The 19914-nt window shown below is 48.8% G+C and overlaps 1 protein-coding gene across 21 annotated transcripts in view; it reads right to left on the minus strand.

Moving 5' to 3' along the window:
- ANKS6 (ankyrin repeat and sterile alpha motif domain containing 6) overlaps nt 1-19914 on the minus strand; it is a 68587-nt gene that overhangs the window by 41418 nt on the left and 7255 nt on the right. For 14 of the 21 annotated variants that reach the window (XR_013551724.2, XR_013551719.2, XR_013551718.2 and 11 more), the window contains exons 3-12: nt 18662-18706; nt 17785-17989; nt 16698-16804; nt 14499-14647; nt 13036-13234; nt 12223-12272; nt 9085-9294; nt 7854-8007; nt 6864-7033; nt 93-276 (exon numbers count right to left, since the gene is read on the minus strand). Coding sequence is in view for 3 of the 21 variants with exons in the window: in XM_060609201.3 (XP_060465184.3) it covers nt 93-276; nt 6864-7033; nt 7854-8007; nt 9085-9294; nt 12223-12272; nt 13036-13234; nt 14499-14647; nt 16698-16804; nt 17785-17989; nt 18662-18706 (1473 nt within the window). In the remaining 18 variants the exon portion in view is untranslated. Of the gene's footprint in view, nt 1-92; nt 277-923; nt 1052-5332; nt 5356-6863; nt 7034-7853; nt 8008-9084; nt 9295-12222; nt 12273-13035; nt 13235-14498; nt 14648-16697; nt 16805-17784; nt 17990-18661; nt 18707-19914 lie in introns of those variants that run through there. The other 7 variants (XR_009602957.3, XR_009602956.3, XR_013551725.2 and 4 more) reach the window with 4 other exon arrangements.

Below are 19914 nucleotides of genomic sequence, written 5' to 3' on the forward strand. Positions count from 1 at the left end.
TAGGACCTAGGATGGCTATAGCAATGAGAGCACCTGCCAGGTCACAGAGGCAAAGAGGAAAGGCTGGCATTTTGGGACCTTGGGGGGCTCACCTTCATCTGTGATGGTGCCGCTGCTGGAGCCCCCACTGCTCTTGGACTGCCGATGGGGCGAGGAGGACACAGAGGACTCGGCCGCGTGCCCTTTGGGCGAAGGGGAGGGCGTGAGTGTGGGGGAGGTGCTTTTGGAGGTAGTGGAAGTTCCAGACAAAGGCCGTTTGCTCGTCTCCAGTTTCTGCTGAAAAGAGTAAGACGAATATGTAAGCCATCACCTGGAGGGTAGAAGTGATTAAAACAGACACCCGACAGGGAACAGGTGATAGCTGACTCAGCAAGATATCTAAGCAGGACTATGAAATCTACTTAAAAAAAAAACAAAACATGCAAAGCAGAAACAGTATTATGGGTACAGGGACAGGAAAATCCTGCCCTGGAGGACAGAGGCAGGGGGTAGGATGGAAAAAGTGGCACTTGAGGAGCCAGGTACTAATCCTGCCCGTAGAGCTACCAGCACTGTGTCCTTGGCCAAGTCCCCTTACCTCTCAGTTAATGCAGCTCTAAATGGAAGTGTGGCTTATAAATACACGAGGTCCCTTTCTGCTCCTGACGTTCCTTCATCTAAACCAGTCATTTCCAACTTCTCACCAAAGTACACATCATTTTTCCCCTTTGTGTGTGTGTCATTTAGTTAAAAAAAAAAAAAGCGCCTTTTTATTTTTAAATACTTTTAGACTTATAGAAGAGCTGCAAAGATAGAACAGAGCATTCCTGTGTATCCGTCAGCCAGCTTCCCCTGACGTTAATATCTTACATAACCGTAGCACAATCATCAAAACTAAGAAGTTAACAGCGGCACAGTACTATTAGGTAAGCTATGGACTTTACTCAGGTTTCACTGGTTATTCCACTTAATGTCCTTGTTCCGGTCCAGGATTCCACCCTGCATAGACTTGCCATGTCTCTTTGACCTCCTCTGTGACAACTCAGTCTTTCCTTCTTTCATGACCTTGACACTGTGGAAGAATTGAGGTGTTTGCAAAGCATCCCTCAGTTTGGGTTTGTCTTATATTTTCTCATAATTAGATCTGTTTATGGATTTTTGGATTAATGACCCCAGAGGTAATGAGCCATTCCTACCACATCATGCCTGGGGTCACACAGCATCCATTTCTTATTACTGATAACGTTAACCTTGATCACTTAGTTGAAGTGGTGTCTGTTGGGTTTCTCCATTGTGAAGTGATACCATTTCTCTTTATAATTAACAAATATTTGGGGTGGGGAGGAGACATTTTGAGCTAAATATCTTGTTGCTCCCACTAATTTTGGCATTCTTTGGTCGATCTTGTCTATAGCAATTACTACTGTGATGTTCTAGTGATAGGAGATCTATTTCCCTTATTCCTTTCACATTTATTTTCTGGAATTCTGGACGGAAGAGATACTACTTCCCCCATTTATTCAGTTATTTATTCCTACCAGTACGGGCTCGTGGATGTTTCTTTTATAATCTAATCACTACTGCGATTTATTTTACAGTTGTTCAAACTGTTCCAGTTTGGGGCACTGAGATCTTTCAGGTTGGCTCCTATGTTCTTTCCCCATGTCCATCTTTTTGTTGTTGTTGTTTCTTTTCAAGAGCATCTCCTTACTTTCTGACACCACAAAATGCTTCAGGCTCATCTTGCATCTCCATGGACCCAGTACTGGAATAAACCACTTCTCCAAGGCTCTGGTCCCTTTTATTGGAGCGTGGTATTTAGGAACCAAAATCTGGGTACTAGGCTGTTCGTGGCTACTGGGATATCACTGATTCTACGTTCTCTCAGTGGACAGACAGGAAAGTATACTAAGCCAAGCATCCACATAGCCCGACTTACTTCCATATAAATCTGTGTGTACACACACGCACACACACACATTTACAACCACGCATTTGTACCGATTCCTCTGACAACAATCCAATATCCACGGGGTTTGTTCTAATATCTCCCCTTTGATTCAATCTCTGACAGTTAAAAACTGGGCTCATTATAATTACTTATTTGCTCAACCCTAGTATATATGTAAAGTGTACATGTATACAAAATGTATAAATAAAGTGGTTTCGGAATTAAACCCACATCCCTATAAGAACAACAACAACAACAAACAATCAACTAGGATACAGTGCTTGGGTATGGTTATGTCTTTTACTTAGGCCTCACCATATCCCCTTGACCTAGTTTTCTCCCATCTCCCAACGTGTGGTTATGTCAGTCATTTGTAATATAGTTAGATATGTCGTTATAGTCTGCATTCCCTCTTTGGTTCCTGGCCGATACTGTTTGTTTGTTTGTTCTTTTAATTTGCATACAGCAGAAATAACTGTTGTGCACGATTCAATGGGTTTTGATAAATACGGGGGGGGGGGGGGGTACCATAGAGAAGAGCTCCATTAGCCAATTCCCTCGTCCTGTCCTTTTGTATTCGATCTCTCCCTCATCCCAACCCATGAAAATAACTGATCTGTTTTCCATCCCTATGTTTTTGTCTTTTCTAAAATGTCACATAGATGGAATGACACAACATGTAGACTTTTGGGTCTGGTGCAGCAAACTGCTTCAAGTTACTGCATGTATTGACAGTGTGCTCCTTGCCACTGCTGAGCAGTGTCCCACTGCGTGGATGTACCACAGTTAGTTTACCCGTTCACCTGTTGACGCGATGGTTCCAGTTTGGCGTGATTATGGATTAAACTGCTATAAACATTCACAGATTTTGGCATGACTACTTTTTAAAAATACACTTGGGTAAAGACCTAGGAGGGAGACAGCCAGTTCATAGGGTAAGTATATAGTTTTATCAAACGCTGCCCAACCTTTTCAAGATGGCGGTACTGTTATCACGTTGCCCTGAGCACTGAAGTTCTAGGAGCTCCATACGCTCATTAGCACTTGTTTCTTTAAAGTTTTTAAGTTTTAGCCAGTCTAACAGGTATTTAGTGCTATCTCACTGTGGTTTTAATTTGAATTTTCCTCAGTAGTTAATGTTCAACGTTTTTTCATGTTTCTTTACCATTTGTATATTTTTGAGGAAGTATCAGATATTTTGCCTATTTTTTAAATTTGCTTTTTACTGAGTTTTGAGAGTTATTTGGCAGTTTAAATAGGATATGGCTAGGTGTATTCTTTTTATATTTATTCTATAGTGAGAGTTCCGGATTTATTCTATAGCGAGAATTTTCTGAACTTCCTAGATCTGTGCTTTGAAATCTATCATTAATTTGGGGAAATTTTCAGGCATTAAGATATTCCTTCTGTCCTACCACTCTCTTGCTCTTCAGAGCTTCTTATTACCTGTATGTAAGAACATTGGATATAATTCTACTGTTTTTGTTGTTGTTATTTTTGTTTTAACTTCTTTTTTCCTTTGTGTTTCAGTTTGGGTGATTCCTATTACCCAGTCTTCAACTTCACAGATTCTTTCCTTGGCTGTGTCAAGGGTATTGAGGAGCCCATCAAAGACATTCCTTATCTCTGTTACAAGTTTTGTATTTCTAGAATTTTCCTTCTTTCTTAGGGTTTCTATCTATTGCTGAAATAGTTACTTATATGATCTCGCACGTTCAAATTTTCCATTAGAGCCTCCGACAATTAATTGTAGTTCTTTCAAATTCATGGTCATGTAATTCCAACACCTGTGTCGTATCTAAATCAAATTCTGAGGACAGCTTTGTTTCTTGGGTGTGCAGTTGTTTTGTGCCTTTTTGTAGGTCTTATAATTTTTGGTAAAATTGGACATCTTGACTAGGATAGCAGAGACTAAGATAAATAGTTTTAATGCCTGGAAGTGGGTATACCTCTCCTTCTGCTAAGCCTTCATGCCCTTCCTAACTACATCCCAGAGTGAACAAGATGTCTCTCTTCGATTTTGAAAGACTGTCAATTAGCTGCCTATATTGTTGATAAATTCTTCCTTCTGCTTTTTTATAAACAAAGACATTCAATAACAAAGCTTCTGATTAGGCAGGAAACAATTAGTATATCCATACTAAACAGATCTATCCCAGCCGAAGCAAACAAACATGATACTCTGGACCTTGTAGCAGCATTATTGGGGAGGGGCAGATAAATATGATTATCTGGGATGCTCTAATAAAATATCTGAACTGTTCCCTATGTTCCCCACGTAGCAGATCTTGTTAATGGTGTCATCTCCACCCCTCCCTGAATCCATACCCTTTGCAATGTGTGTTTGTGTGTTCTTCTGCAGTGGGTGTGCTGATCTGCTTCAACAACCTGACTGGTTTTCAACTCATGCCTTTGGCTCTTGCCATGAGGACACATCTAAGCTTGTTGTAGACATGCATGGCCCAGTCATCCTGGTCACTCCAGCCAACAGCCAAATGTGTAAGTGATCCCTCCAGACCACGAGGACTACCGAGCTAAGTTCAGACTAAACCGCCAACCCACAGGTTCAGGAGCTAAAGAAACGCTTTTCTGTTTTAAACCACTAAGCTTTAGGGTGAGAAGAGAGAGCTGATGTATTCAGTGGGACTTTGAGCTTCCACAGGTCTGGGAAGCACCGACACACATTCTGACTCCCCTGATTCTGTGCCTCCTCAGGTTCGCTTCAGGCTGATTCGTGAACATGCTAGAAGCCATGCCTTGTGAATATGCTACCATTACAGTGGTGCTTATTTTAAGCAAAGTATGAAAACCAGATTCAGTAGGCTCCTATTTTGAATGCTAATTTCTAATTCTTCCTAAGGGAGTCTTTGAAAAACACTTCATGTCTCCATTTTGCTGCTGGAGCCTTTGACAGAAAGCCCACCCCTTGTGCCCTTTGATTTAGGGCAGTGGTTTCTAAGAGCCCTGGGCTGGGCTGATTACAATACTCTCTCAGGGGAAAATCAGAGTTCTCGGATCCCATCTTGAAGAGTCTCATACAGTTATCCTGGGTGGCACCCAGAGACCTGAATTTTTAGACAGCTCCCCAAGGTTACAGCATATTGGTAAGAATATCAGGTGTCATTGACCTGGACTGTTTCCTCGGTTTGTTTCCTGAGTGTATCTGTGGACACAATCTCCTTTCATTGGAATATACCTAAACATAGATTATATATAATAAATGCATTCAAGGGAGACAATAGTTGATATAATTTATAACTTAGACACCTACCTATTTTTAACACCAGTTAAGAAAAGCTAATAATATCCAACACATCTAATAAGATCATCAAAATAGAAACAGAAAAATTTAAACAACAGAGAAGAGGAAAACGATATCAAAGCTCACACCAGAAGACTTACTTTAATTAGTAGCTCTGAGTTTCCTAGCAGCAAAGGCAAAAAGAGTAATACAATAATTATATAATTCTTTCTATATGAAGAAAGAAAATGTATGAAAGTATTGGTAGAGACATTTTTTTTCTAGAGCTGAATTCTAAAAGGAACTTAATTACACAGGTCCTATTACACAAGTAATTTTCAATATAATGGAAAATATGCTAATGCATAGGGAGAGAAACTTTTTCTGGAGCAAAGGAACCTAATTCTGTATGTCTGATTGCAAAAGGGACTTTGAAAAACAAAAAGTTCTGTAACCAACAGTGGTGGGCAGAAAATAAAGACTATTGCTTATACATCCGTTAAAATAGCAGTCTCTGGAGGCACATCTGGGCAAGGGCCCAGGGGTGAGGCTTTCAGGTGACCTAACTTTTCTCTGGGAAAAAGCTCAAGCCACCTAAAAAATATGAAGAGTGGGACAGTGCTTGGCCATGGGGTCCTCTCAGAGGAGGAAATGGGCTACACTGCACCAAGGGAGAGGGGCACCTTGAGGAGGAGCCAATTTATACTGTCAGGAACCCACACTTGGTGGGGGTCGGGGGGGGGGGTCATTCTAGCAATCAGTCCAGGTGGAGGGACTCAAAAGCTAGAAGGGTCAGATTCTATAGACACTAAAAGACTTCTCACTACAGAGAGGCATTGAGGGTTTCCTGTCCCTTGCAAACTCCATGTAGATACTGACAATGTGGTGACTGCTCTTGGGTTGCATGAGTGGAGGAAAGGTGCCTGGCAGTGAGGCGAGACTCCAACTCTGTCCTGTCTACCAGCAGGACTGCAGCTCCTCCCCTCTGGAATGCCACAAATGCTACCCCCTGACCGTGGAACGGTGTCACACCCTGCCCCAGCCCTGCCCCTTTCATCAGCTCCTCATCCTTCAGATCCCCATTTAGGGTTCCCTGATGCCCTCAAGCTTGGGTAGCAGCCCCCATCTGTGCCACCACAGCATCTTCCCTTCTCCACGACAGCCCTTACCACACTGAGTGAAACTGAGTCCACAGTGACACCCTGAGAGGGTCACCAAACCACCGGTTCACTGCTGGATCCTTACTGCTAGCAGTGCTGGGCACAAAGCAGACACCCCAAAGATGTGCACAGTGAATGAAGAAGGTAGGACCACAGATACTACTGCTGATAACGTCAGCACTTACAGCTGACACTTACAGGCTCGCCAGGTGCCGGGCCCTACTCAAAAGGCTGAAGTGTGGGGCTGAGACCCGATCCCAGGTACTCTGCTATGCGAGGCTGAACGAGGCACCTGGAGGTGCCCTGCAGGTCAGGGGGGAGGTAGACCCATGTGTGTAGGGGGCCGAGGGCACAGGGTGTGATCCCGGCAACTGCACAATCCAGCCTCTCAGAAAGCCCGGGAGCGGGCAGCTGGGAGGGGCCTCTCTTTAGTGCTGTCCCACTACTGTGGCAGTGCCTGTGCTCCCCAGCACGTGGGCCACATCAGGACAGAACGTGTGAGTGTAACAGGAGACAGAAACAGAACAAGCACCTTGCCACCGGGACCGCCGCTGCCTGCAGGAGAGACTGGGAGCTCAGATGAGCCGGACCCTGGCGCTGGCCCAACAGGACTTGACCGGTGGCTGGCCTTCTGCTCAGATAATCCGGCTGCCTTTTTCCTCTGGGCAGCAATTTGTGACAGGACACTGTCTATGCTGCCACCTGAGGAAAGAGGAATAGACATGACTGCCTCAGGGGTCCAGGGTCCAGCAACATGACTATAGTGGACTTCGTGTGCTGACCTTGCTGAGCTGGAGAAGCATTCCCCAGACTCCCCTGAGCCTCTGCGGCTGTGGGTCAGGGCTGACCACAAGAGGCCTGCGCGTGGAAACCAGAGGTGGCCAGGTGCGGAGGTCATCACACGCCAAAGGCACCATGGCGAGAGGTATTGGAAGAGGCAGTGCAGGCACGATCAGCTTGTCCTCACTTTCCCCTGCCACAGCCAGCTTGTGCGGCCTCCGGAAGGCACAGACGCCCTGCCCGTGGCAGCCCCAGCACCGCCCCTTCCAGCAGCCACACAGGGGCTGCCTGCTTGCCCTCTGACCCCCCCTTCTGGAGCTTTACCGACCCCACTCCACAGCTGTGCCAATAACTTGCTCAGTCCACAGCACTCAGAGTGGACTGCCGTGTTCCCTCTCCCAGTTTCCCCAAATCCACCAGCAATCTCGAATTATTGTGAAAGAAATAATTCTAGAGAGCTAGAGAGGATCCGAGTGGGAAAACACCAATAACTAACATTTGTGAGGCAATAACCAGTTGGCACATACTGCTGTGAACATTTCACATGTTTGAACAGTGCCACTCTGGGGGCAAAATCGTGAATTCACTGAAGAGTCCCTTAGCCACACCAAGGAAGGGGACAGGGTGTGTGCCGTTGTTTCTGGGACTGTCCACTGAGCAAGCACAGGGGCGAAGCAAGGTGGGGGGACAGACCCCCAAGGGGTCTTCCCGCCTCCCTGGAGTGGCCCCCCCTGGTACCCACCTGAGCGGTTATGCAGCTCCCCACCATGCCTGCTGGAGCCCCCGACCCCACTGGAGCCGCCTGAGGAATGAGGTGAGTGGTTGAAGTTTCCGGAATTGGCAGGAGAGGCGGGGCTTCTGGAGAGAGATGGAAATTTAACCGGCCTGACAGGAGTCTGCAATAGAGTGGGTGTCCTGGTTACGGTTTGTTGTTGCCTCCTCTGTACGTACATGACCACAGGAGAAGGGATCCGGATTCCACTGGCTCACCCCAGCCCATGTGGCCCTGGCCAACTGGTGCTCAGCCTGAGGGGAGTTCCCTAGGGAAGGGGAGTTCATCCTCATCTGCTGACAAGCAGACCATTAGCTCAGGCCGAGCCCCTAAGACGCTGTTCCCCCTGAATCACCCCACTTTCAGGATCACTCAACTCTTCCCACAGTGCAGACTAAATGCAAACCAGCCCTGCCCACTTGAGGCACCTCCAGGGCCAGGCTCTCTCCCACTGGAGACTTGATACTGAGACGAGGCAGCAGCAAAGGGGGTCAGCCCCATCTTTACAGAGATGGGGGTTCTGGGTCCTTCTGATCACTCGGCACACAGTGGCAGGGCGAGGTCCTAAGTCCTCATCTGCAGTTTGCCATTTGCTGCATCTACGGTGTGGGCAGCCTACACAGATGGAGATAAGTTCCCTCATCAAGAGGGACAACCTCAGGACATTACAGAGACACAGCAAGGGCCACAAGTCAGAAGCCACTGTAGGCAAAAGGCTAGAAGTCACACTCCTTGTGGGTGTAAGAAAACACCAGTAGTGCACATAGTCTTGGTTATGGACCTGAGCGATGATGTAATGTGGAAGCTGGTTAGAAACCAAGAACTTGACTCCTGGTCCCAGGCCCATGCCACATGGCCGGGTGCTCTGCAGCAGGTTGGTTCTCCTCTCTGAGTCCCAGTCTCCCATCTACTATAGGGAAGCTTAGATGAGATCAGGTCTTCAGGCTGTGCTCCTTGGGGCCCCAGAGAAAAGACAGAGAAGAGGGGCCCTCGCTTTCATTCCCTTCACCCCACGTTTTAATCTGTTAATAAAGTAAGTCCCTTTGTAGGATACACTGAAACAAAAGGATATCCCTCATTAAAAAAAAAAAAAAAAAGCCTGAAACGTGCTGGATAAGCGGGTCTGAGGTCCCTTCTGCCTGCAACACACCCCAACTTCATTGTGAGTGATGTGTCAAAGTACATCCAGTGGGAGACTTACAGCATCTGTGCTCCCACCGCCCATGCCCACGGGGGCACCCCGGCCAGCTCTCTGGGGCAGCACAGTCTTCATGGGTTCTGCCTTCCCACCGTGACGTGTCCGGGACCGGTCCGAGCTCCACAGCTCAAAACTGGAAGGGGGTAAGAAAGGGGGGATGACTGCCTTCAGCTTGTCACTCGGGAGTCTGGGGAAGGGGGCTCCATTTCGAAGCTGAAAAAGACAGGCTGTGGGTTAGACAAGCTCCCCCCCGCCCCGGGCAGGGGGGGAGGCTCCCAGCTCTTCAAGAAAGACTCCAGGTTTCTCCTGCTTCTCAGAGAATGGCACCATGATCTACCCCCTCATCCCCACACCTGGCCAGAAACCATGTGGTATCTTCTGCTCTACCAGCAACCAAGCAATACCCCCATTTACTCTGCTCCAACCCCCAGCTTCTCTTGGGACCATTGCAGCAGCTAGAATGGAAACAGAGGGGATGGGGAGCCGAGGTGAGGCCAAGGGATGCTGGGTGTGCTGTGGTGGTGGCACCGGGTGGATGGGGAAGAGGGCACTGCAGGCCCAGGGAAAAGAACTCAGGCAGGCCTGACAACCAGAGGAGCAGGACGTGTGTACAGAGCTGGGGGTCTCCGGAGGAAGGGACAGGGCACAGGGGACCAGGAGGCCCAGGCTGGGCTGTCTGTGAGCCCAGCAAACACTCTTCCCCACCCCACCGCACTCTCCCTAGTCCAGCCACACCTCCCACTGCTGACATTTTTAACTGTAATTTTGTATTTTGAAAATGTAATTTAGAGTTAGCATAGAATCCACACAATGATGACTGGTGCACTGTCAAGGAAAAGTATTCACACAGTCCGCACTAACATTAATTAAGAAAAGACAGTGGACTTGGTGCCAGATGGTGCTTTGCAGGGAAGGGCATCCCACAGCTAAACCTGCCTCGGGAGCCGGGCAGGCGTGCATCTCCGCAAGGATGGCTGCAAACGCCCACTCGGCAGGGCTCCCTGGCCATCCTCCATCTGCCGAGGGGTAGGCCAGCATACCGGTGCCTTCCACGGGGCATGAGGAGGTGGGACAGGGAAGTGCCAACGCAGGAGGGTAGGCATCCTGGGTCCCACCCTGGCTTTCCTGAGCTTTTCTGAGAATCTGTGAACAGTGCTGTGCCCCCCGGACCTCAGCAACCTCGTCCAGCAAGGGGGCTGGGACTGGAAGAGGACTAAGGATGCCCGCAGCCACAAACCCACCACAGATGGACATTTTCATTCCTTGGGGACAGAGTCTAAATTGTTGCAAACTTTCCAGAAGGCAATGACATTTGCACCCATTGACCCAGAGATTCTATTTCTAGACATTTAGCCCAAGGAAACAGGCAAGTGGGAGAAACTGAGGCATAAAGATATTCATTAGATCCGTGACAACAAAAAACTAAAAACCCCAAAGTCCAACAGGTAAGCCTTCACTGGTGTGTGAGGCACGTTCCCAGGACAGAATGTTGCAACATGCAGCCATTAGATGTGATGTGGCTAAGAGTGTTTAATGACATGGAACAGATGGTCAAACTGTTAATAAGTCAGGCCCAGCATAGTATGGGGAAGAGAACAGTGCCCACCTCACAGGGCTGCTGGGGGACTAAATGAATGAATATATGTAAAGTGCTCTGAGTAGCAGCTGGCACTTAGTAAGCGCTGTGGAATTTGCCATTATCGTGTAGGACGTGATATATTCATAATGCTAAAAAATGGTTAGAAAAATACCCAAAACTTATCTACCCCAAAATGTCAGTCATGATTATGTGTGTCATCAAGGGGGATTTTATTTTTCTTCTTTATATTTTACTGAATCTTCCAAAATTTCAAGAATAGATCTGTTTTCATACAAAAGTAATTACTGCTATTTAATGAGATTATCAAACGTCAGGTAGTATAAGCTCCCACTCTAGTAATCTGGTCTAGAGACACCAATTTACACCCATTGCAGAGCAGGGCAGGGCGGGGCAGGGCTGAGAAAGCAGGTCCCAGTCAGGATCCAGCCTGCTCGGCCCCTTCTGAGGATGCTTCGGCTCCCTTCTCCTCTCCAATACTGCCCTCTCCTGGCCAGCCTCCAGATTAGGGTCTTAGAGCTAAATGGACTTGAGTTCAACCCCAACCCTCATTTAAAGAAGAGGACCGCGAAGCCCAGAGAGGTGAAGTCACATGTCCAAGATCATACAGCAGATAACCAGGAGCTCATTCTGGGCCAGGCACTATGCTAAACACTTCCTGGGGACAACCTTATTCAAAGAAACAGCCATGAAGGATAGCATCCCTTAAAGTCAGACACTGTCAGATGTCCCAGGATCCATCTTCCACATCTTCCTTAGTAGACACCCCTGGCATTTAGATGGGACACAACCACCTGGAACAGAGACTTCCTTTCCCAGCCCCCCAGCCTCCCACACGTAGTGTGATGTGACTAAATGCTGGCCAATATGATATAAGCAGAAGTGACGTGTGAGTTCCCAGGAAACTTCTTGAAAGACACCTGGTGTGCCCCTGGCCACTTTTTCCTCCCCTCATAGTTCTTGCTGGCTAGAAGGAGGCAGTAATGGCCACAGCTCTGCTGGCCATCTCATAATAGAAGCCAAGCCTGGGAGACCAACAGGTAGAAGGACACCATGTGTCAACATACTCGTCCTGAACTGCACTTGAGAAAAAGAAACTGCTGTCTCATTCATGCCAGTTATTTGAGGACTTTTGTTACTAATCCTGATGCATCTCTAATTCATAGATGAGGAGACTGAGGCCTCTCAGGCTGGAAACACAGCCTCCTCTGGGACTCCTCTCCTCCTGACTCCCCAAAACCAAAACGGTGACTCCGCTGTCACCCATCAATTCCTACTCAGCAAGCCCTGTCCTCAGCGCTGCCTCCCTGTGAACGCAACCAGGGCTTACATCTGGCCACTAAGCACCAGCACCACCTTACCCACAGTTCAGACTGGCATCTGTTCCAATTTCTCAGCGCCAGAGCTGTGCCCACTGTTACACATTTTGCTATCGACCCCATCTGCAACCACCACCAAGAGAGACACATGTCCACATCCAGCCTTGTAAATCAACTAATGACTGGTAGAGACTTGAAATGCTTTTAGAACAGCCCCACACTCACCATGGTTGTCAATAACACATCTTCTTTGTCTCCTCTCATGCTCCCAGGACCTGAGAGACAAATGGAAGTTTCCTGAAATGACCCCTCCCAACAAGTTCATGGCATGAGGATGAGTGACCAGGGTGGCCTTCATCCTGGAAAACCAACTCTCCTGAGTGATTAAATATTTAATAATAATTGGTATCCAATACTTGAATAGACGGAAAGCATTTAAAAGGTGTCTCAAAGTGTGTTTTCAGCTTTTCCATAAAGCCCTGCGTGCTGGGTCGGACAGTGATGCACCCAGCTCAACAGCTTGTCTCAGACAGTGCTGTGAAAGGAGCAAGGCTGGGTGTGGGGAGTCTGTTTGAAGGGGTGTGATCTGATCAACCGTTCAATCAGTGTGGGAATCACCTTCAGTGCCCTGGCAAAGTCATCCAATCTGTTGAATACCTCCAGCGTTGGGAAGCTCACTTCCTACCGTCAGATAACTCGTTCTATTTCTAAATGCTTCCAGTGCCAGAGATCAATCATGTTTGATAGGTGGGAAAATCACCCATCAAAGGCAAGAGAGAGGCAGTGGCTGGCCTCAAGGCCCTGAGCAGGGCGTGTGGGACAGAAACCAGGGACCCTTGCCACCAACATCCCCGTTCTACCATGCTGACCGCATTTGTGTCCCTGCCCATCTCTCCTTCCCCAGACCAGCCACTTTGTTCCAGGGCCACATTCCAGTATCATCTCACCTCTCACATCAGCCCAAGAGGTAGGACAAAGGGCAGAGAATTTGGGTTTGACCGTTCTGGAAATTTTACAGCACATGCAGCTTTTTCTTACCATTATCTTTCACTGTGGGGGCTACATCATGAAGCCCCAAGCGGCTTGTCTTGTCCTGGGGGGCCGCCCTCATTGTGGAGTCCAGCGCTGAGTCTGGTTCATCACAGAAAGGCAATGGCTGGTTGCTGGAGAGCCTGCGGGGCAGGGTCTGCATCAGTTTGAGCTTCCGGAACCGATTGGACATTCGGTTCCACCAGGACTGCCAAGGGAACGCAGAGCAGAGGTCATGCTCCAGGAACAGCCAGGCCAAGGATGGTGACACACTTTATACACACTTCCCCTCTGCTCTCCTGGGCCCATGACAGGTACTACCAATCAGCCACAGCAACCCTTCCCATAAGGCCATGGTTCTCTCTAAAGCCTTTCTGACTCACCCCTTCGAGGCTCTGACCTTTGACAGTGGACCCTATCTGCTGCCCCTCATCTAGTCAATCTCCGCATCGCAGATTGAGAAATGGAGATCCAGATGGGGTGCCAACTTGCTCAAAGTTTCACAGTGAGTCAGAGACAGACAGATGGACAAGAGGCAACGTCAAACACCATAGCATCAGTCACTGCATAAGCTCTTCCCCCCTTTCCAGTGACAGTGTAAGAGGTGTTGTCCACACCAAGGCCTGGGCCATCTGTTCTGGCAGCTGATGCCTCTCCACCTACAGAGAGGACCAATGCTGCCCCCCAGGGTGTCCCTAACCCTGTGACAGCTTGGGGGTTATGACACAGCAGGAAGGGAGGCTGTGAGGGCCTGGCCGAGGGAGATGGCAGCAAGCACAGGGCTGAAGGGACCTATACAAACAACACTGAGAGGAAAACCCGGGGCTCTAGTGAGTGAGCTAAGAACAGGAGCTGAGTCTGCAGATTTGAGGAGGTGCTAGAGTCCCAGACAGGATAGAGAAAAGGTAAGTGTGACTTCAACCAAGTAGAGCAGGATGGGGAGGACGAGAAATTCAAAGAAATGAGCAACTGGAGGCTCGCAGTTAGAAATGAGCAACTGGAGGTTGTTTTGGTATTTCCAGAAAGCCCCAGCTGGACGCCTGTGGGCTGCAGGGAGACCCCAGAATGGCGCAATCAGCAATATCCCACATGCTGAAGCAGAGGCCGCAGACAGACAGCCTGGAGGAGAGGCATTTGGTTCGGCCAGCCCAGTACTACATCATGCAAAATTCTCCAGTTCCCGACATCTATAAATTGGGTTTCCATATCTAGCGTCCTAGCATTTCCTGAAAAAAATGGGACAATCTGACAACATGAACCCACATTCTTGCAAAGTAGTCACTGCATGTGATAGGATCACACCAGTTTTCCCTGATCCCCACCATTCCTTATTGCTCACCCACAGCTTATTTCCCGTCCCTGCTTGGTCACCCTCACCCTAAACCAGCCCTGCATTAACAGGAAGCGGCAGGCATCCCCCACACCGTCAACTTGGCTCTCTTTAAAGCCCTTTAGGACAGGAAAAGGCAAACCTTGAGCCCGCCTTTGTCATCGGGCAGCACTGGGACACTCCAAGGCTGTCGGACCTTCGAGTGGGGCAGAGGTGGTGGGTGGCTGGGCCGGCCTTTGTCTTTATTCACCTGCATGCAGACAGATGCCAGCAGTCGAACAAGTTCCGTGTCTATGGACACAAAAGGCAGCGCTTTACCTGCAAATACGTCTGCTGGGCCAGGAGAGAGGGCTCAACAAGACCCCTGTCAGCCTTAGAACTCAGCCCTGCAGCTCGAGTCTATGTTACTCCGGAATCAAGTCACCGGCTTCACCGTCTGGTCTTCGAAAGGTGGCAAACAGGCCAGCAGGGCTTAATTAATCCACTTGACCAGAAGGAAAAACCAGGAACCCTCTCCCCACAGAAAGACAGGGGTAAGTGTGTTTTAAAAGTACAAGCTTGGGGCACCTGGGTGGCTTAGTCGGTCAAAGCATCCAACTTCGGCTCAGGTCATGATCTCGCAGCCTGTGGGTTTGAGATCTGCATCAGGCTCTGTGCTGACAGCTCAGAGTCTGGAGTCTGTTTCAGCTTCTGTGTCTCCCTCACTCTCTACCCATCCCCTGCTTCCGCTCAGTCTCTCTCTCTCAAAAATAAAAAATAAACATTTATAACAAAAAAAAATTTTAAATAAATAAACAGATAAATAAAGTAAGTATAGGCTCTGCAGCCAGACGTCAGGCGGTTAAATTCTGCTTCTGCCCCTCCCTGGCTGTGCAACGGCAGGTAAATTAGGGAACTTCTCTGTGTCTCTGTAAAAGGGGTGACAGGATGCTGGTGCATAAAGGTGTCTGGAGGATTCGAGGGAATTTCTGGCATAAGGGAAGCTTAAGAAAGGTTAGGTATCATTTGCAGTTACTAACTGGGTTACCAAAACAACAGCGGTTGAGAAGAAAATATTACAAACTATTAACAGTGCTTTTCTCTTGATGACTATTTTTGTTTTCTTTTCCAAGTGTCCAATAATAAGCACGTGTCTCTTAAAAAAATTCAGGCAAAAACTTCATTTAAAAAACCCACTAGGAAAAAAAAATTGACTAGGGAGAGACTCTTATGGGGCAAGGGAGAGGGAAGTGGTCGGGAAGGGAAGAGGGAGAAGAGACACAGTGAGACACGAGTTTGTCTGAGGAAAGTGTGCGCGATCCAGGAGACAGGTTTTAATGACATAAAATCTACGCACGTCAGGAGGGCCTCCAACGAGGTGGAGTGAGCTCACTGGACTTGAGCGGAGGACCTCACCTCCCTGGCTGGGGATAAGCCATTTCCCCTGGCCTCAGTCACCTCCCCTCCACAAGGGGATACGCAGCTCTGCTTCCCCTCATGCACACTGCAAAGATGAAATGGAGCCGAGTGTGCGTCTGAGATATGCGGGGCCGGCAGCAGGCAGGGCGAGGGGGCAATTCTGGGGAAGAGGGAGGGCTCTCTGGCAGGGCACCCCATAGCCGAGAGGGACAGCAGGGCTATGTCCACTTGGGTCTGCGGAGGTTAAGTCCTCTCCCACGGCCAGCAGGCTGGGATTTGGCTCAGGGTTCAAAGCCTGTGGGTTAGAAGGGCCTACTAGCCTCTCTCTTTCCCTGGGCTGAAACTCCAGGGCAACAGAAGAGAGGATGGACGGACAGACAGACTCTGACCCTTGGGCTACCTAATTGGATGCGTCAGGTCCCAGAGGAGGGCCTGTCACAGTGGGGGAGGGTCCGAGGGGAGCAGGAGATGCCAGCAGGGCCCGAGAGAGGTGGGACGAGGGATGGTCACATCCCCAGCACGGTGCCCTTGACCCAGCAGCCTCCACCTACACGACTGAACAGAGGAGGTCACTACTCCATCTCTGATTCTGCTTGTCAAAGGGGCCTTTCTGTTTCTTCCTGGGGCAGGGTTTCTGGTCACAAAGCACAGATACCATTCCAGGACTTGCATGGACTGCCAAGGCAGACTCGTGTCTCGCTGGCCTTCCCTCCTGGGAGACTCCTGGAAGGCTGGCACTGGAGAAGCCTAGGGGACTACCTGGTGCCAGCCCAGTCTTTGCCGGGGAGGGAAGGAACTCGCCTGAGGACATGTGGTGAGCCCTCGGGGCTTGAGAGTGACCTCCCTCATGAGTAAGCAAGGGCTGGACACAAAGGTGATTATCCTGATTCCCCGCCTGAGAAAGGTCATGAGAGTCTTCGACCCTTTTCCTGAAACAACCCACCAGGATCACTCAGCAGCATCACTAGGTCAAAGGCCGTGTACCCGTTTTTTGCACGAAGAGTGACATCAGCTCCTTGGTTTAGCAGGTATTTGACAACTTCCTTATTCCTAGGGAGGAAAGAAAAAGCCAGGGTTAAACGCACTGAAAACAAAAGCCTGGTTTTGCTCCTGGGCAAGAAGCTGACGATATTAGCGCCCATCTCTGAGCCTGAAAGAAGGATGTGAAAGGCTGCAAACTGTCTCACACTCCCTGTCCCTACCCCGTGGGGAGTCAGCGCTGAATGTGATGGAAACCAAGGCTGATGTGCTCCATCCACAAGCAAAAGAAAAACGACATGGCCACCATGACCACGCAGGTCCCAACTCCTGCTGCCCCAAATCGGGACCCCTGCACTGCAGAAGCCTCACAGAGGCTGAGGTGTCTGATGCAGTTGTCCGAGGCTCACCAAATAAGAAGAAAAACTGCTTCAGGATGACACAGGAAATTGCTGTGATCACCTAAAACAGGGCAAGGAAAAGGAAAAGGCCTGTAATTTGGAATCAGACCACTTAGTGGCTGTAAGACCGTCTGCAGCTCCCAGCCCCTGCGTCAGCCTATCCGAAAGGGGTGGCCTCCAGGAGGATAGACTGAGAAGGGACTCAGAAGCACCAGTCAATGCCGGTGCCTATTCAAAAGGAGGGGTCAGGACAAGTCTCAGCACTGGTTGCCCAGGAGCCAATGGTATGAATGGTTGATGTTCCATTTCCAATAGGGGTAACTTAAGGACATCAATGGGAACACTCCAAACAAACTGTTCAACTGAAATCAACCCACAGAAACTCATCTTCCTGCAGAAAATGTTCCTGCTGCATGGCTTTTATGGCCCCTGGTGAATTCTGTGCTGAGGTAACAGGAATCAGGACACAGAAGGTAGGGATGCAGAACAGAAGGCCCCTGCACTTCTTTAATTTTGTGTATGTGCCTCCAGGTCTTCACAGCTTTAGAGTTTATCTGCAGCTTCTCAGGACCAGAAAACCCCACCAAGGACCCTAGCTCAGACCAGGGCATTCCCTTAGCCTCGCGCTGAAGGAGTGGAGTCGGCACTGACCCATGGTAGGTGGCCTGCATGAGGGCTGTCCAGCCATGCACACTGTCTTGCTTGTCGATGTCAGCGCGCCTCTCCACCAGAAGCTGCACCAGAGGCAGCTGCCCCGTGACGGCCGCCAGCATCAGCGGGGTTGCCCCATCCCCATTGACCAGGTTCACATAGTTAGGGTCTTCGTCTGCGATCTCTTTGACCAGCTGGAAGTTTCCTGCAAACAGAAGCAGGAGCCTGGTGCTCAGTGGGCCTGGCACTGCTGGATTACTTATCCAGTGGGTTATTAACAAACATATGCTCTACCTGCCCCTGCACTGGGCTGCTGGGCATCACATGGGCTACAAAGATGAGAAGGAGGTAGCCCCCACTCTCAAATCCCCCGATCTTGGAGGGACAGAGGCAAGCACACAAACAGCTTTACTGAAAGAGAGAAGTGTTATTGAGATCTTAAGGAAACATGAAAGGCAATGCACATACAGCTTAGATCAGCGTGGGGGTTGAGAATCAGGGAGGGGTTCCTAGAGGTGGGGGTCTATATCAGGAGAGGAGATCTTAGGCTAACTAGCCCTTCATCACAAAGAAAGTAGAGAGTAGGTAGGCAGTGAGGAATTTCAGAAGTAAGGAAAAGCCAGAGCATAGCCACAGGGTTTGGCCAGAGGGGTAGGGGGCCTGGGAGGATGGTCTGGAACCTGTGTATAAGCACCATAATAACTATCAGCCTCCAGGGGCTAAACCCTCCCTGTGTGAAACTACAGTCAGGAACAACAAAATGCCTGTTTTCTTTCGCAAACACTCTGGGTGGCCTTAAAAAGGACTACAAATACTAGATTGGGAGAATGTGTCCCTATCTTCATAAATCTCTAAAAAGATTTTCAAAAGCACTTACCCATTTTCAACGCGTGGAAAATATCAGGCCGCCTTTTCTCCTCATCTAGGTAAATAAGGATTTTAAAAGTTAACCAGGAAAGGTTTAGTAGAACAGAAAAGTCACAAGCATGTAACAATACAGCCTAGCATTTAAAAATGATCTACTTTCCAAAAGCAATCAGATAAAAGACAGGTGTAGCGGATGAACCCAGTAGCCCTTCTGGAAGAGTTATTATCACAGAGTGTCTGTAAATGCTCCAGAGATAGATCTTGGGCAGTCATCTGGTCAACAAAACATGAATAAGCAGAACATTTCCTGATCCTACACTCATGAAGCAATCATTTTGGGGCATTCCAAACTCTGGGATAGCCTCTCTTAGATGTAATGGAAAAGTATAGTCTTGGAAAAATCTGAATTCCTATGAAAAATTTTAAAAGAAAGTGGTTCTTTTCTACTGAAAACTAAATGTACAACCATGAGATAATTCCAAAACAGAGGGTCCGAGACAGCAGCTGAGCCCAGAGGGAGGTCATCGAGATGGCCACCAGAAGAGCCAATGTTAATTTTTGTTTTCCTTCCCAAATAAGGAATCTGAAGGATTCTGAGAGTCACTCTGCCCCAGACTTGCAGACATGGCTCTCTGCAGACCACTGCCCACCTGAGGTTTCCGTGCTGGTCCCTGCAGCCCAGCTCCTCAGCTGGTCCAGAAGCCCACGCCTACCCCCAAACCTGGGCCTTGCTGCACCCACCAATGCTTCCCCTCCCTCATCTGCTCATCTGCCACCTTCCTCCAAGCTGGTGAGTACTGTGCTACTGTCAGAAAGTAGACATCATCATGACCAGTCCCCTCACAGGTGGCCGAAGGCAGGACTTACTGCAATCTCTGACTCTAGGGATGGAGTGGCTGTGAGGGGGACCTGTGACTCTGGGCTAAATCTCTGGTTCAGGTCAGCCCCTCAGGCAGCTGGGAAGAAGCTGCAGCACAGTTCAGGGACCACCGAGTCTGGAGTTGGCGTATCAGAATTTGAGTACGTTTCCAGGATGATTGGTCTCATCAACAACAGGGGATAACATGCTAATATGGCGACCGTGTGGTGGTTGCAGGGATCAATAATATAGGTGGGAGAATGCTTCAGAAAGCCTTAGGCCTCATTCAAAGAGCAATTTTTGTTGCCTTCACCGGTGATTGGCACCCACCCCAGAAAGGGTGGTACTTAACTCCAGAGTTCTTACAGAGGACAGACAGGGCCATGGAACCAAATGTCTAATTT

This window comes from Panthera onca, chromosome D4 (assembly GCF_046562875.1).
Source record: "Panthera onca isolate mPanOnc1 chromosome D4, mPanOnc1 haplotype 2, whole genome shotgun sequence".
Lineage (NCBI taxonomy): Eukaryota > Metazoa > Chordata > Mammalia > Carnivora > Felidae > Panthera > Panthera onca.